This window comes from Rhineura floridana, chromosome 6, assembly GCF_030035675.1.
Source record: "Rhineura floridana isolate rRhiFlo1 chromosome 6, rRhiFlo1.hap2, whole genome shotgun sequence".
Taxonomy (NCBI): Eukaryota; Metazoa; Chordata; class Lepidosauria; order Squamata; family Rhineuridae; genus Rhineura; species Rhineura floridana.
The window spans coordinates 44513679-44532461 of NC_084485.1; the positions used below are offsets into that span (position 1 = coordinate 44513679).

The 18783-nt window shown below is 39.3% G+C and overlaps 1 protein-coding gene across 2 annotated transcripts in view; it reads right to left on the bottom strand.

Moving 5' to 3' along the window:
• The window catches only part of ITCH (itchy E3 ubiquitin protein ligase), a 93735-nt gene that overhangs the window by 6049 nt on the left and 68903 nt on the right, over window positions 1-18783 (bottom strand). For both annotated transcript variants that reach the window (XM_061631632.1, XM_061631633.1), the window contains exons 15-22: window positions 18225-18296; window positions 17848-17936; window positions 13866-14025; window positions 10844-10977; window positions 6628-6768; window positions 4367-4487; window positions 3650-3754; window positions 2658-2754 (exon numbers count right to left, since the gene is read on the bottom strand). In XM_061631632.1, the coding sequence (XP_061487616.1) occupies window positions 2658-2754; window positions 3650-3754; window positions 4367-4487; window positions 6628-6768; window positions 10844-10977; window positions 13866-14025; window positions 17848-17936; window positions 18225-18296 (919 nt within the window). The remainder of the gene's footprint in view (window positions 1-2657; window positions 2755-3649; window positions 3755-4366; window positions 4488-6627; window positions 6769-10843; window positions 10978-13865; window positions 14026-17847; window positions 17937-18224; window positions 18297-18783) is intronic.

The window sequence follows — 18783 nt, forward strand, 5'->3', positions numbered from 1 at the left end:
GGCCCAGTGCTCTTCAACATTTTTATTAACTACTTGGATGAGGAGGTACAGAGCATGCTTATCAAATTTGCAGATGATACAAAAATGGGGGGCATAGCTAATACTATGGAAGACAGAAAGAAAATTCAAAGGGCCCTTGATAGCCTGAAGCATTGGGCTGAAAACAACAGAACGAAATTTAACAGCGATAAATGCAAAGTTCTACCTAGGAAAAAGAAACCAAATGCACAGTTGTAAAATGGGAGATACTTGACTCAGTAATACTACATGCAAGAAGGATCTTGAATTATTGTTGATCACAAGCAGAATATGAGCCAACACTGTGATATGGCTGCAAAAAAGGCAAATGCTGTATTAGGCTGCATTAACAGAAGTCTCATTTCCAAATCACATGAAGTACTAGTTCCCTTCTATTTGGTACTGGTTAGACCTCATTTTGAGTACTGCATCCAGTACTGGACACCATACTTTAAGAAGGATGTATACAAACTGGAACAGATTCAGAGGAGGGCAACGAGGATGGTCAGGGGACTGGAAACAAAGCCCTATGAGGAGACACTAAAAGAACTGGATATGTTTGCCCTTGAAAAGAGAAGACTGATGGAAGATATGATAGCACTCTTCAAGTACTTGAAAGGTTGTCACACAGAGGGTAGTCAGGATCTCTTCTCGATCGCCCCAAAGTGCAGAACATAGAATAATGGGCCCAAGTTACAGGAAGCCAGATTTTGACTGAACATCAGGAAAAACTTCTCAACTGTTAACAGCTGTAAGACAATGGAACCAATTACCTATGGAGGTGGTGGGCTCTCCAACACTGGAGACATTCAAGAGGCAGCTAGCCAGCCACCTGTTGGGTATGCTTTAATTTGGATTCCTGCACTGAGCAGGGGATTGAACTCGGTGGTCTTGAGTTGGAAGGGGCCTATACTATTCTATGATTCTATGGAACAGATACAATTAGGAAGTCATGCAGTACTCTAAGTAGCCTCTAGATAAGTTTATTGCAATCATTGGGCTGCCATTGAAGACAGTTCAGAAATTGTAGCTAGGGCAGAATTTGGCAGCCAGATTGACTGGGACCAGATAGTATAAGGATATAACACCAATTCTGGCCTGAGTGCAGCAGGTGTCTATTTGTTCTCAAGCCTAATTCAAAGTTCTGGTTTTGACCTTACACACATCAGAACCACAATACTTCAAGAACCACCTTTTCTCATATTACTTATTAAATATCCACAGAACATAGTATTGTTCCACAATGTTGCAAACTACTATCCATTAGGTGAACGGAGCACATCTAACCTGATGTATGTTTTTCAGTTCATTCCTTACCTCAGAAGATTAATTAAATTACTGTTTGTAAAAGATGTCAGGCACTGAAGACATGCCAATACAGGAATACCCCGTGTGACGTCCTTCCCTGGTTCTCCCTGTCAAGTTCCCACCTGCTTGCGGCTACTGCCTTTCACTAGGCACCACCAGGGATACCACCAGTCCGGACCATCCTTTATATGGTTTCTCACTCCGCTCTAGCACAGATCTCACTAGATCCCCCTGCTAGGCAGCACCACCAGTCACGTCCTATAACCAATACTCCCAGAGACTTTGCCTGAGTCTCTCTCTAGCTGGTTACTTTTGTGACTGCGTGCTTATGCTGTTCCCAACCCCCTTGTATCTTTATAGATAACGCATACAACTCTGGGTTGCTCTGGATACTTGAATTGTTATTATTCCTCCCTTCACCGCTGCCACCATTAGATACTGTTTCTGTTCAGCCTTGGTAATTACCTTGCCCTCCCTTCTGGTATGTATATCCCCCAGCCAAGGATCAGGCCTTTGGTAAACCAAATAAGTATTTATTAAATATCAGAAATAACAAGATTAGTTTTAGAATGTTTCACAAGCGTATGGTTTCATCTATTCCTGTTTTGTACTTGACTTATTATTAATCAGAACTCAAACTCCCTCTTTCTCCACACTCCTGACCTCCACCCTCAAACACCTCTTTCTCCACACTCCCAACATCCCCCCAGATTCAACTGTCATTCTTCCATTTATACTCCCAGCCATTCAAACGCTCAGCCAATCATCCAGCATTCTACTGCTCATGTACTCCCCCCTCCTCTTTCACTCCACTTACCATATGTCTTCTATATAAACAGCACTTACCATATTTACACTATAAGCAGGAACATCACACCCCGCTACACGGACCTTCACTTTACGGACACTCGCAAGTACAGACATATTTACAGTAGCACCATTCCCCTGTTTAAGTACGCTCGCTTCACAAGAACGGACACTTAACGGCATGATGCCACCGCCCGATCAGTTTCCAACTACAAACTTTTTCTTAAAATAAGGCCTACTGTGTTTATTTTAGTTATAAATGCGTTATTTACATCAGTTATGCCCGTATATGACGATTGCAGTGCAGTATATGCATTGATAAGTGAAAAAAGGTAGTGCTTCACTTTAAGTACATTTTCGGTTTACGTACTTGCTCTGGACCCATTGCGTATATTAATGCGGGGTATTCCCATACATCCCATTTCAACTTTGGATGGCCAAGATTTTAAGTTTGTAACCCAAGTCAATATGCTGTCAGACACTATAACCCTGGCTCTCATATACTTGAGAAGAATTCTGCATACCCATGAGGTCAGAAAATCCTCCAACTGGTAATCGGCAAGTTCCAGTAACAAACTGTAGTAATCTCATCCTCTTCTCATTATCTATTTCCTTCACAAACTGAAAGAGAATATATTTTAAATAGTTATACAGACCCCATTCCCATTGCTCATGCGTGAGCACATGCTTGTCACAAAATGTTCATATCCATAAGCAAATGCTATGCAAGACTTTTAAATCAGGAGGATATTGTGTGCATACATTTATTTACACCTGTATCTCTTGCAGTCCTCTAGAAGCAAAGGACACACTGAAAAGTGTTAGATTAAGACATCCAGCATATATAATAGAATGGCTAAATATTAGAATGCAATATTCTTTACTTTTGTGAGTTAAAGCATCCCACGACAGTGGATCAACACAATCAATTCAGTTCAATCAGTCCTAGCCTTAAAAATAGATGAAACGCAGTGGAAAGAGCAAGGGTAGAGGTATTGTGTAAACAACGACAGCTGGCAGGAGAAACAGCATTGGCAGACCCTTCTTAGAATCTTTGAACGGATTGTCTGGAAAAAGTTCTGAAGTATTGGTGCAATACTGCACTGCCATTTGCTGTGCTTCCCTGAATATTTTATGTGTTTTTAAGTAACCATAAAGCAGCAGCCACACAACAGCACTTTAAAAAGATTGCTAAAGGACATTGTACTGAATATTTGTAGAATCTATATATGAACTTTTTAAAGGTGGTCACATAACCCTTGGTTCAATACTTTAATTGAATCAAACCATATTTCCATATATAGAGCTTTCAACATATAAAGCTGTGGGTCAGTGGCAGAGCACATACTTTGCATGGAAGATACTCCAGCTACAATCCTTGGCATCTCCAGATAGGGCTTTAAGGGTTTTTTTGCCTATTAGTGAATACTATTGGAAGAAGAACTTAAGGGACCCTAGATTCCCAAGAAGATCCATTAGAGAAGCTTTGGAATGATTCTTGTATAGCAGTACAAACCTGCCAAAACCACATGATCTGCTTGCTTGTTCTGGTATAATGCCGGTAGATGGCATGTCTTTGCCAGTCAGTCAAGTCAATCTCTTGCATTCCACACAAAAGCACCTTTTTGAAGAGAAAGAGTTGAACATCAGGATATTGAAATTTTGATGCTATCAAATATGGGTGTAAGAATGATGAAAGAATCTCTAAGATATTTTAAAGGTTAATGAACTGTTATTATCTTTCTAGAGTTAATGCATTTAGGATTTCTTTATTTTCCTTATCTAGCTTGGTGGCACAATAGTAGCATCCTAATTTAGAGGAGCTTCATATGTACAGAGAGATATGTTTCTCCAGTGGGCACCAGGACACCCCCAAGTGGGTATTGTCTTCCTCTCCTGTTGCTTGAGGCAGGAAAGAGTTAACACTCTCACCTTGGCCCCTCCCACAGAGTGTTTCCCTGCCTGGCTTAAGCAGTGCTGTTTTCGCCTTGCTCTTCAGTCTGGCTGGCTTATATCCTTTTGTAGAATCTCAAAATCGTTCTCTAATGTTGTTGATTTATTGTGTCTGAAAGTTGTAGTCCACATCATCTGGCTACTCCAGGTTAAGCAAACTGCAATGCCCTCCTTATATTCTGTTTCAGCAGACTCAAGTCAAGCAACTGCTGCTGCATTTATAAGCCCCTGCAAATATGCTAGCAATTTCTAAGCCTTATGCCCAAAGGATTAGATTTACCTCAAGCTCTTTTGCATCAAAATACTGCAAGTACTGCTGTGGCAAGATCTCATTGAAACCTTCAAAGAAAGCTTGCGTCTGCTCTTCAACACCACGGGAAAGTCTCCACTCTGCCACTAGCCTGCAGTAAGAAAAATTTCTTTTACTCCAAACCGGTCTAAGTGTGCAATTGTTAATTTTTAATGAGTTACAATATTATAAAAAGGTTGTAGAAAGTTATCACAAATAGAACATCAGATATCTTTCAAGGTCTACCAATTTTAAAAGGTTTTTAAAAGATGTTTAAAAAAGAATTTAACAACACTTTTCAGAAAAAGCTTACAAAATTAAAAGGAAGTATGATTATGCTACATGAGTTCATAGCAGCCCTTAACAAGAAACAAATCTGCAGAATATTTTGTATTCTCCTGGATTTAATAATTTTCTGTGAAGACATTAACATAGCATCAGGTTTTACTGGCAAAGGCTTACTATGTCTATTTGAGAACTTCCGTACTTTTGTATCAAACATGAAACCTTGCTCTGAAGAACTCTGTTCTCCAAAACTGAAAGGGTTAAAAGTATGAGAGAACCTCATACATTTCAAACCTAACCTGGAGGCTGGATGGTAATGCCTAACTTCTGTGTTGAAGCCTATCAATCTTTTGCACCCACCTACCCGCAGCAGCAGCAGTGGGAGAAGAAGCTAATTATCTACGAAGGCAGAGAGTGAGTTGTGCAGTTTAACATCAGTTGCCTGCTATCTCTACCTGTAGTACTCTTGCAGGGTAGTCTGGCTCTGCAGGAGACCTCAGCTTCCAAGAGGGGCCAGCCAGGCCTGACTCGGCAGTTCCTGATGGCAGGCATTTGTTCCTGCCTTTACCAGCAGCTCCACAGGGGCTTATAAGGGACGGTAGCAGTAAAATTCAAGACAGTGCTGGAAGACTTTACCTATTAGTTAATAGCGGTGCTTATTGCATCACATAGAATTAAGATGTTTCAACCTGCAAAAACCTACCAGTAAATGTACTGCTCACATATTCAATGGAATACCTAAATTAAGACAGGCTATTTACTTTGTTTACATTATGTTCAAATAATCAAGCTTTTTAACATCCAATGCAGAAAAAAAAAATGTGTTCAGGAAAATTCAAAACCAGAGTCCCTATCTAAACAAGATACCGTAAGTTAGGAAGCAGTTAAAAACAAAAAGAACTACAAGGGGGAATTACCAATATATAAAGCAGGTAAAATACTTTGGTATAAAAGCATTATCTTGTGAAGGAATGGGAGAATGGCTAATTCTTCTTATGGACAAAGATTTTGAATAGGTGATCACAGGTTGTTTCCAATGCTACAAATTTCAATATCTGTAGACTTTCTCTGGGGTACAAATAGATGGCTTCTCTCATAAAAGTAGATGGTTTTAAAAGCACAGATAAAAATGTGCAAAACAGTTAATAACTCTACTACTTTGAATAGAAATATGTGAGAGTAAATAGGAGCCAAAGACCAGACATATATTACAATTATGTCTAAAACATTTATTTATTTAATATTTAATATTCTGTCCTTTCTCCCAGAAGGAGCCCAGTGCGACAAGCAAGCAACAAAACATACAAAAAGTATAAAAATATTTTAAAAACTTAAAAACAATGCAGACGCAGACTGGGATAAGGTCTCTACTTAAAAGGCTTGTTGAAAGAGGAAGATCTTCAGTAGGCGCTGAACAGATAACAGAGATGATGCCTGTCTAATATTTAAGAGGAAGGAATTCCAAAGGGTAGGTGCCACAACACTCAAGGTTGGCTTCTTATGTTGTGCAGAACAGACCTCCTGATGAGATGGTATCTGCAGGAGGCCCCCACCTGCAGAGTGCAGTGATCGACTGGGTATATAAGGGGTAAGATGATCTTTTCATTGAATCCCCAGTTAAAACTTCACCTCCATAGCAGAAGGTTATGATTGCAACATGGACAGAGGTGGCTGCTTAAGGCTGACGTTGCACACCAATCAGCATTGCTTCCTATTCTTCAACATGCATCTGCATTATTCTGCAGTTTAGGAAAAAATAGTTTTGCAATGTAAGACAAGACTAGCTTTGATAAGGGTTGTAGCATTTCAAGTATTTTACCAACGTCCCCACATCTAGTTGGCTCAATCTATTTTACATGTGAGCCTTCATGCAGAAGTTTGACAATCCTTCCCAAACATTAAAAAGGGAAAGTTGATATAATTAAAAAACCAAAGAAATTATATTTGAAAATAAACTTTGAACTTACTTAATGTATTCTTCCTTGTTTTCCTCAGTAACCAGGATGTTGCTACCATTGGGTTTCAAATCATGGCTTTTTATTTCACCTAGAATTTCTTTGTCAACTGAAAAATACATCTCCAAGCCACATTCCTCAATATTGTTTTCCCTGCAAAACAAATACCACATATTAATTATAGAAACATATTTTAATGATGTGTACAGTCTGGTCATAACCATGTCCTATTAGAATTGCAGCCACCATTTTTAAAACCACAATGACATTAAAGAAGTAGATGTCAAAAGCCAAAAAAGTTGTCCTTAAAAGGCGGATTCTGTTGTTCAGTAAAGCAAGCTATGAGACTCACAGACAGGGATTTTTAGTGAGAGAAGGAAACCTGCAATAAACGGGTTAAGCAGAGCAGAACAGAGCGCCAGGTTTGTCAAGGTCAGCAGCTGGCGGGCAAGTAGATAAGAAGGAACTTGCAGAAGCTCTGGTGTGGGGGAAAGTAGTTTGGAGAGAGAGAACTGTGCTTTAGTATTTTTGTCAGTAAAGACTCTTACAAGAAACTTGCCTGGCCTGGCTTATTTACTGATCTATGCGTCCCTAGAATTTCTTCTTTGTATGATCTCTATACGCACACACCGACAGGGGTTATGGGCCCAGCTTATCATACAAAGTAAGGGGTTCAAGTGACGTTGCTGCAGAGAGAAAAGAAAGTGCAAGAAAGAGGCAAGTAAGAGTGGACAACATGGCTGTAAACCTGTCATCCGGGATGCCGATGGAGAGACTGAATGCTGTAAACTACTCCAGCTGGAAATGGAGAATGAGAGCAGTTCTGATTAAAGAAGATTTGAATGATGTCGTAGAAAACCCCCCTCCGGCAGCTCCTTCAGCAGCGTGGACGAAGAAAGATGAGAAAGCGAAGGCTTTTATTACTCTGGGGCTGTCTGATTCTCAACTGTTGCTGGTGAGTAATGAGCCGACAGCTAATCAAATGTGGGAGAAGCTAAGGGCCGCTCATGTGCAGCAAACCGCAGGGAGCCGGCTGTGTTTAGCACGGAAACTTTATCAGATGCGTTTTACAGATGAAGTGACTATGACAGAGCATCTGGCTGAATTTCGTAGATTATTTGCTGAACTTCAAGAAAGAGGAGTGCATCATAGTGACATTCAGATGGTCTATATACTGTTATCTTCATTTGATCGAAAATGGGATGTACTGGTCTCGAGCTTAGAAACTTTACCAGACGGAACTTTAAATTTGGACTTTGTAGAACAAAAACTTCAACAAGAATGGAATAGGAGACAAGAGAGTAAGAAGACTGAATTAAAAGAGACTGAGGCTGTACAACAACATCAATATCAAAGAAACAGGCAAGAGAATAAAATATGTTATTTTTGTGGGTCCCGAGGACATATACAGAGACATTGTTTAAGTAAGAAGAGAAATAACAGGGACTTTGGACGTCAGAGAACAAGCGTGAACTTTATTACTAAGGAGGACAATAAACTAATTAACTCTAAATGGCTGTTAGACAGCGGAGCGTCTAATTGCCTGATCACAGACTCTAGTTTATTTTACACATCAAAGCCAATACAGGAGAAGATTTATCTGGCTGACGGATTGACTCAGGACGCAATTGCAAGAGGCACGCTTAAGTTAAGTAATTTGGGAACTATATTGACAGATGTGTTATTAGTTTCTGGTTTAAAATATAACATTCTATCGGTACGAAAACTAGCTCAAATAGGTTGTAAAATTACATTTGAAGGGGATAGATGTTTTGTGAGAAAAGATGGTGAAATCTGTATGCAAGGGAAATTACAGAACCAAATGTTTATGGTAGAGAGCAAGCTTGATAAACCCACGTGTGCCTGGATAGGAGTAAATAAAAACAAACACGAAAACTGTATACATGAATGGCACAGAAAATTAGGGCACGTACATTTTGAGAAAGTGAAAAATACTCCAAAGCATAGTCAAGATTTGGAACTAACACATTGTGAGCATGTGGATGAATGTGAGGTATGTTATAAAACAAAAATGACTGTGACTCCTGTAAATAAGAGCTGTGAAAGTACTACCACTAAACCCTATCAGCTCATACATGTGGATTTGGCTGGACCTTTCCAGTGTTCAAAAGGTGGGGCAAGATTTTATTTAGTGATTGTAGATGATTTTTCCAGATTTACACATGTGTTCTTATTGAAAAAGAAAAGTGAAGCAGAAGATAAATTAAAGGCATTTATACAGAGGACAGAGACACAATATGGGGTTGTTATCAAAAATATCAAATCAGATCAAGGTGGGGAATTTACCAGTAATTCATTTAAAACATATTTGGAAAAGAAGGGAATAATACAAAGTCTCACTGCTCCCTTCAGCCCATCCTCCAACGGAACTGCAGAGAGGAGGAACCGATCACTGCAGGATTCAATGAGAGCCATGCTGGCTGATGCAGATATGAATAACACCTATTGGGGTGAATGTATTCTGTACACTGCTTACATTCAGAACCGCCTTGTGCACAGAGTAATGGGCATGTCTCCATATGAGAAACTGTCTGGAAGAAAACCCAGGGTGAAACACATAGAGCATTTTGGAGCAAAATGCTGGGTGCATGTGTCAAAGCAGAAAAGGCATGGTAAATTAGCTTCAAGAGCTCAGGCAGGTCGTATTTTGGGATTTCAGAATTCATATTATAGAATTTGGTTGCCTGAGAAACAGCAATTAGTATTAAGTAGAAGCATAAAGGTGATAGATAAACCTTGGAGAGACAGTCAAACAGTAATACTTGATAGTGCAAGCAAGCAGGAAGCAGCAGATGTTCCTTTTGGGCATCAAATACCATTAAGAACCGCATTGACTGACCTAGTTCAAAGTGGCAAACGTACTGTGAAAAGACTGAGAAGCGAAGACATAGCAATGCAAGATAAAGAGGTGCCAGGTACTAGTGCAGGAACAAGTGCAGACACAGGTGCAGGACCAAGTAAAATTGAGAGTGAGGAAGAAATGGAAATAGATACTGTTAGACGGTCAGAAAGAAAAACAAAAGGAAAACCACCTCATAGATTCACATTTAACGTTACACAAAAGAATGATGAGACAGATGAATATCCTGTAGAATGGGAGAAAGAAGGGCCAATAGACAAAGAAACAATGGATCTCATGTGGAAATACTGTATTGAAGAATGAAATAAAAATGAGTGTTATCAAATAAAAGTGAACAAAACTCTGTAAAACTTGTATGAATAAAGAAAAAAAACTGAAATGGAAATGTAAATAGATACTGTAAGGAAACATGTACTGATGTGTATTGAAATGAAAAGTAAGATTGTATAAAAGTAACAATGAACTTGTAGTTTTGTAATCTGTGAGTCTCAGGTGGGGGCTGTTGTTCAGTAAAGCAAGCTATGAGACTCACAGACAGGGATTTTTAGTGAGAGAAGGAAACCTGCAATAAACGGGTTAAGCAGAGCAGAACAGAGCGCCAGGTTTGTCAAGGTCAGCAGCTGGCGGGCAAGTAGATAAGAAGGAACTTGCAGAAGCTCTGGTGTGGGGGAAAGTAGTTTGGAGAGAAAGAACTGTGCTTTAGTATTTTTGTCAGTAAAGACTCTTACAAGAAACTTGCCTGGCCTGGCTTATTTACTGATCTATGCGTCCCTAGAATTTCTTCTTTGTATGATCTCTATACGCACACACCGACAGATTCTACAATGAGATTTTAAATAATTTCTTAAGGGGAAAGAGTTATATGTATTAAAAAAATCTTCTGAATGTTGATGTTGAATATTCTCCATATTTTTTCTGAGTATCACAAGAATTGGTATCTACATTGACTATATAACATTTTACAGTACCTTAGAATTGGCATGCAATAACATTTAAGATTTATATGTTTGACATTCATATCTAGTATAAATACTCCACTCTCCATTTAAAAATACTCAAAAGTGATTTACAATCCAATCAACAGAATAATAAAAAAAGATTTAATGCCTGCCAAAATTAGAAAAGTAAATATTTACCTCAATTTTGAGGCAAATGATTTCATTTTAAAAAAATAAAATTTAACAGTAAATTTGATTTTTTGTGTGAATTTCAAATATTTGCAAATGTGTTTCAACTCTAATCCACATGTATCAAATCACAGTATTGTACATTTGCATGCACATACACACAAACAAGTCACATATCTGGATTATTATGAGAATTGAGAAGATGACTTCAGAAACTCACTTTACCCAGATGAGAGAGTTGTAAAACTCAGGGTCTACAGATTCCAAATCCTTTAGTCCTACTGGCTTGTTGAGAATACGTTTGTAGAATGGCAGAGAAAAACCAGTGTCTATAAACTTCACATGGAACAAAGCCTGCAAAACATGGACACTATTATTATTTATTTTATAGGATTCTCGGTATGTATATTGCTTTGGAATCCTTGTCTACTCTATCTCATAACCAGCAGACAAATACCTGCAGTCTAGATTTTGGAAGAAACAGCGGATTGCTGCCTTGGGCTTCTACTGGGAGGAAGGGTGGAATACTTACTTACTAACTAACTAACTAACTAAATAAATAAAATGTAAACGTAAATGTAAATTAAAGTGTAAAAGTCCCTTGAAAACTAGTAACTGTTTTCTTAGATAGAGGTGCTGGTATAAGAGGAAGAGGGAAAAGATCAGCACAGAAAATCAGAGAGGTGTAGTCCCACCCTGCTTTGGACAGACTGTAATTCTCTGTGATGCAGAGTACGTAGAAAAGATGACAAAGTAGCTAATGGAATTAAACCTTCATTGAGTAAGGATTTTAAAGCCACTGTGTGAAATCTCTTCGCTACTGGCTCTTCTCAATGCAATGCAGGTATATTTGAATGAAAAGTGCCTCTGCATTGACATGCAAATTTTATAAAACTGAGTCTAAAAATATTTTATTTATTTAGAATACTTATAACCTCTCTCTTCAGATCTTATGACAGCTTACAGAACATTTTTCAGGTGCTGTTTTTTACCTGAAAATTGAGGTAAACTACTATGTTTTGGAGAAGGAAACTTTAATAATATGGTTACCCAACCAAGTCATGCCCAGAGTAGACCCACTGGATTAAATGGACTTAAGTTATTATTTATTATATTCAGGTAGTTTATAACCAGATTCTTCATTAAAATCAATTACAGAGTATAACATAAAAATATATAATGCATAATAAAACAATCTAAAAAATCATTCCACAACAATAAACCAAATTTACATCAAAGCACCACAAGAACAAAAAAAATTTCCTCCAATCAGCTAACCACTTGTCTGAGTAAATAAAAATGTCTTTACAAGATGCCTAATCCCCATTAGGATTGTTCCACAACCCCGGTACCCTCTCATATGTTGCCACCTACAGTGTGGCACTCTTAAGAACGTATCTCAAGGATTGGGCTGGTGTATAGAGCAGTAGGCAATCCAGACATTATCTAAGTCTTAAACCATATGGGGCTTTTCTTGTCAACATAAGCTCCTTGAACTTGGCTAGGTAGTTCACTGGCAGCCAGTACATGTTATATAGTCACAACTAGTCATCAGTTGCAGCTTCTAAACCAAGCCCAAAGACAGCCCTATATAAAGCACAGTGCAATAACCCAACTATGAAGTGACTCAGTTGTGTATGGATCACCATAGCTAAGCTAACCTTGAACAGGAACAGCCATAACTGGTAAAAGGTATTCCTCACCATGGAGGCAACTCATGCCTCTATTGACAATGTTGGATCTAGGAGTGCCCTAAGACTATGTACCTGCTCTTAAAGGGAGAGTGCAACCCCATTCAATTCCCAGACACAGGAATTCCCCATCCAAAGTGCTTCCATCTTGTCATGTTTCAGTCTCATCTTATTGGCTCTCATCCAACTCACAATTTCTTCCAGACACTAGTCAAGGACCAATGCAGCCTCTCCTGACTCAGATGCCATAGAGAAATAGAGTTGTGTGTCATCAGCCTACAGATGACACTTTCATTCCAATGACCAAATAGAGAGTGCACCAGGTAGGGAGCACAGAAGTGCCTGTCTGAAGGCTAGAGGGTTGGCTCTTTAAGGTCTGCAGTTTTCAAAAACAGGATAGAGCCTAGGAGAGGTGGGCTCAGTCCACCTCTATCCTTTGTCAGAGCAAGTTGCTCTCTATGTGGTGCTGCAATACATAACCTTACTGCCCTGCAGGCTCCTCTGAAAGACCTGAGCAGGACATCAAGAGTGGAACTACTGTAACACAGTGCCTCCTACTCTCAACCCACAGAACCACTCCAGAAGCATACCATAGTCGACAGTTCCAAAAGCTGCAGAGACATCGAGAAGAATTTAACATGAAGGTCAAGGTGACCAAGGCCAATTCAGCCAACAATCAGGCTGAACCAGACTGGAAAGGGTCTAGATCAGGAGTTCCCAAACTATGGTTCATGACAACCAGTGCTCCACAAGCTTCATTCAGGTGGTCTGTGGCATACTTATGGATTTGTGGTTGAAGACGGCGCATCCATTGCATTAAACATTATATTGATTTTTAATAGTATTTTACTCCTTCTTTCATTTCTTGTATTGTAGTGTATTGTATAACAATAACATACTATATATAAGAAATAAAAGACGCAATAAAATACAATTTAAAACCATACAGTATCTAGCACAGTGCATTTCAATTTCTACAACAGGCAGAAATATCACCAAGGGGGTTGTGTGTGGGGGAGGAAGAGTTTGGGAACCCCTGGGCTAGATAATCAGTTTCTTCCCAAGAACACCTGGAGCTAAATAACCACCACCCTCTAGAGCACCTTCCTTAAAAATGAGGTATGGACTCTGACAAGACAGTGGTGCTGTGGGTGGGTGGTTCCTGGGTCTGGAAATTGGGCCTTAACTAACTTAAGTCCACTGATTTCAATGGGTCTACTCTAAGTAAGACAGTCAGATACAACCTGTAAAAACAAAAGTATCCAAACTATACAAAATTGTCACAACCTTCCAAGGTTATTTAGAGGAGAAACAGAATGAAATATTTGGTATGTTTTAAAATATACTGAGCATGACATGCACTGAAATGCACTTTATAACATGGAAGAAACCACTCCTGCCGAGGATTACAGTCTATGTTCTCCTGGCTCCAAATACAGACATTAAAATTTCTGTTATGCATCCTTCATTCTACCTAACTAGCAACTTTCAGCTTGTGCCTAACATCCTTCCCCAAACTTCCCTGTTCATTATTATGTGCTCTGGACTTACCATGGCAATAAATCTGCCAATAAAGTGAAAGTATTTCAGGTGGTCTGGATTGATGTAAGAAGCTGGGTTTATCTGTAGGCAGTAGTTATCCTTTCCTGCATATTCAAACAGGCAATACATTGGGTTCAGCACTTCATGCGACAACAGAAAGAACCATTCCCTGAAACCACATAAAGAACTCATGGTCAACACCACAAAAACCAAATATTAAGTTTAGACATTGTGTACAGTTTCCATAGTGCTATTACCTCCAAAACTGTCTGATAGTAAATTTTCAGTTTATAAATACTGCATGCTTGATGGTGACTTTCCCTTTTTCCCAAATCTCAAGACTGTATTGACTGATATGCTGGGGCACTTGGCTTTAGAACAAATTTTTTACAGTCAAGATAGCCAGAGTAGCTAAAACCATTTCTATGGTGCTGTAGATGCACAACTAAGGATTGACACAGCACTGAAGGTATGGTTATTTTGAGTGCCATTAAAACACCACAACTGGGAATCAATTTGAGTGGTTATCAAAGTTTTTTGTGACATCAGCTAAAGAATGAAATATTGTTTGCAAGTCTAGCCTGACTCAGCTGACACAAATCTTACTGGGATAAATGAAGATGTAATTCAGGGATTGAGAACGAAATTCAGAAATTCAGCCAAAAGGCAGGATCCGGACCTTCCCCAAAGGCTGCTTTGATAGCAGAGTGGGACAACACACTTGCCAATCAGCTGTTGTCATAAGAACATAAGAACAGCCTGCTGGATCAGGCCAGTGGCCCATCTAGTCCAGCATCCTGTTCTCACAGTGGCCAACCAGGTGCCTGGGGGAAGCCCACAAGCAGGACCCGAGTGCAAGAACACTCTCCTGAGGCTTCCAGTAACTGGTTTTCAGAAGCATGCTGCCTCTGACTAGGGTGGCACAGCACAGCCATCATGGCTAGTAGCCATTGATAGCCCTGTCCTCCATGAATTTGTCTAATCTTTTAAAGCCATCCAAGCTGGTGGCCATTACTGCGTCTTGTGGGAACAAATTCCATAGTTTAACTATGCGCTGAGTAAAGAAGTACTTCCTTTTGTCTGTCCTGAAACTTCCAACATTCACCTTCTTTGAATGTCCACGAGTTCTAGTATTATGAGAGAGGGAGAAGAACTTTTCTCTATCCACTTTCTCAATGCCATGCATAATTTTATACACTTCTATCATGTCTCCTCTGACCCGCCTTTCCTCTAAACTAAAAAGCCCCAAATGCTGCAACCTTTCCTCATAAGGGAGTCACTCCATCCCCTTGATCATTCTGGTTGCCCTCTTCTGAACCTTTTCCAACTCTATAATATCCTTTTTGAGATGAGGCGACCAGAACTGTACACAGTATTCCAAATGCAGCCGCACCATAGATTTATACAACGGCATGATGATATCAGCTGTTTTATTTTCAATTCCTTTCCTAATTATCCCTAGCATGGAATTTGCCTTTTTCACAGCTGCCATACACTGGGTCGACATTTTCATTGTGCTGTCCACTACAACCCCGAGGTCTCTCTCCTGGTCGGTCACCACCAGTTCAGACCCCATGAGCGTATATGTGAAATTAAGATTTTTTGCTCCAATATGCATAATTTTACACTTGTTTATATTGAATTGCATTTGCCATTTTTCCACCCATTCACTCAGTTTGCAGAGATCTTTTTGGAGCTCTTCGCAATCCCTTTTTGTTTTACAACCCTGAACAATTTAGTATCCTCAGCAAACTTGGCCACTTCACTGCTCACTCCTAACTCTAGGTCATTAATGAACAAGTTGAAAAGTACAGGTCCCCTTGAGGGACTTCACTTTCTACAGCCCTCCATTGGGAGAACTGTTCGTTTATTCCTACGCTCTGCTTTCTGCTTCTTAACCAATTCCTTATCCACAAGAGGACCTCTCCCCTTATTCCATGATTGCTAAGCTTCCTCAGAAGTCTTTGGTGAGGTACCTTGTCAAATGCTTTTTGAAAGTCTAAGTACACTATGTCCACTGGATCACCTCTATCTATATGCTTGTTGACACTCTCAAAGAATTCTAATAGGTTACTGAGACAGGACTTTCCCTTGCAGAAGCCGTGCTGGCTCTGCTTCAGCAAGGCTTGTTCTTCTATGTGCTTAGTTAATCTAGCTTTAATAATGCTTTCTACCAGTTTTCCAGGGACAGAAGTTAAGCTAACTGGCCTGTAATTTCTGGGATCTCTCCTGGATCCCTTTTTGAAGACTGGCGTTACATTTGCCACTTTCCAGTCCTCAGGCACGGAGGAGGACCTGAGGGACAAGTTATATATTTTAGTTAGCAGATCAGCAATTTCACATTTGAGTTCTTTGAGAACTCTCAGGTGGATGCCATCCGGGCCCGGTGATTTGTCAGTTTTTATATTGTCCATTAAGCCTAGAACTTCCTCTCTCGTTACCACTATTTGTCTCAGTTCCTCAGAATCCCTTCCTGCAAATGTTAGTTCAGGTTCAGGGATCTGCCCTATATCTTCCACTGTGAAGACAGATGCAAAGAATTCATTTAGCTTCTCTGCAATCTCCTTATCGTTCTTTAGTACGCCTTTGACTCCCTTATCATCCAAGGGTCCAATCGCCTCCCTACATGGTCTCCTGCTTTGAATGTATTTATAGAATTTTTTGTTGTTGGTTTTTATGTTCTTAGCAATGTGCTCCTCAAATTCTTTTTTAGCATCCCTTATTGTCTTCTTGCATTTCTTTTGCCAGAGTTTGTGTTCTTTTTTATTTTCTTCATTCGGACAAGACTTCCATTTTCTGAACGAAGACTTTTTGCCTCTAAGAGCTTCCTTGACTTTGCTCGTTAACCATGCTGGCATCTTCTTGGCCCTGGCGGTACCTTTTCTGATCTGCGGTATGCACTCCAGTTGAGCTTCTAATATAGTGTTTTTAAACAACTTCCAAGCATTTTCGAGTGATGTGACCCTCTGGACTTTGTTTTTCAGCTTTCTTTTTACCAATCCCCTCATTTTTGCAAAGTTTCCTCTTTTGAAGTCAAGTGTGACCGTGTCATAATGATGTCAGGTGACAACTTCAAAGGAGCACTCTGTCAGCACTGATCAGCTGATTGGTGCTGACTGCAAACCGCACTTTGTCCATTTACCGGTGCAGGTTGAATTCAAATTTCCCTCTCCAGACTGGCAGAAAGCTTTGGGTGTTTGTTTTTTTAAAAAAGAACAGTGGTATATAAATATTTTTATAAATAAAGGTATACCACTTTGTGAGGACCACCTGAAAAGCAGTATATAAATGTCTGAAATAAAGTTTTCTGCAAAGCTGGTTTACAGAGGAAAAATGTCCATTTTCAGGCACGGTTTCCTCTTCTTCCAGGCATTTTAGCATGTGTTTTTAATTTTTTTTTAAAGTGTTTTTAAATTTGTATATTTGTTTTTAATTGTTGTAAACCGCCCAGAGAGCTTCGGCTATGGGGTGGTATACAAATGTAATAAATAAATAAATAAATAAATAAATAAATAAAAATAATAAAGTGACACACTTTAAGTTTCCAATTGTTCCCTTGCAGTTGTGTTTTTTTACCTGCCCCACGCCTGACATCCCATAGATCATCAGGTGTGCGATGGATAGGCATGGTTTGGGGAAAACAACCTTGCATGCCAAATTAGGACCCCTGCGAAATCTAATTACATCTAATAAGGCCTCGGGCTGAAGGTTTTTCACCACTGATTTAAGTTATTCATGATACTATAGCTCAAATTAATTTATTGCAAAGCTGTGTACATAAAAGCACACACAGCTTTAGAAGTTCAAGTTTCCCATTTCTGGATACTGACAAGTGAAACGCGAAATTATACAGAGCTTTTTTTTAGAAACTTCCAATGAAAAGGGCCAAGATTCTTAAAAGTGTAACTCCAGAGTTGTCTAAAAAGTTTCTCTACTAAACAATTTCAAGTCTCTATGGTTTTATTTGTTTTACAAAATAAGACATCCCTACCGTGCAACACCTCCATAATCTAATCCTTCTTCTCCAGGGAAAATGACCCACAAACGTCTTCGCAGGTCCGGAGGGCTGAGGCTCATTATCTTAGTGGAAAAAGAAGATCAACATTCTAATAGCTATTCACGTTAAAACGTATGTTTATATGTGATGGTTTTGCTCTTCTACTCATTCCCTCTGAAACATAGTTTTGAACATAACTGAGATTACAAGTTCTCCCCTTTCATTAGATCTTTCAAACATTTTATGAGGCCATTTAGAGAGAAAGGTTGACACTAATCAGTTTTAGAGATGGCTGAAACATAGTTCAGATCAAATACCTACATTCCACACAATTTTACAATATTTTAGGTACTGAAACTCAGCATCTTTACCTGCTGAAATGAATCTTCGAACAATGTTTTCCTGCTTACTGTGATTTTAATGTGCTGGGGCATAGCCAATTGCTGAAATGCAAGAAAGAGATATGAAAAACAAACTAACTACATAATATTCAAACACAATCAGTAGGAAGTGTGGACAAGTGAATGACATTTCATAAACAGAAGCCACAGTACTATTCATTTAGGCTCATGCTCAACAATTTGCTCTTTAATGTTAACAATGGAAAAATAGTGTCGTGAGTTATTGCAGCAAACCTCCTAATATGCTAAAGGAACACACTCTATTCGTTGCATGAACACCATGTAGAGAGATCCACCACAAGCACACATATCTGTGATAATTTGCTATCAATTACAGAAACAGTGCAGAGGAAGATTCTGAGTATCATCTTCCTCTACTCTCACTTTCTTTGGAGTGCCGAACTAAGAACTGCTGTCCCCTCAAAATCACTGGGCCTCATGAAATCCCACAGGGATAGGGGGGCTTGTGGCAGTTCTTTTAGAAACATACACACTATCTAACATAGATTATAACAGAAGCTTACGACAA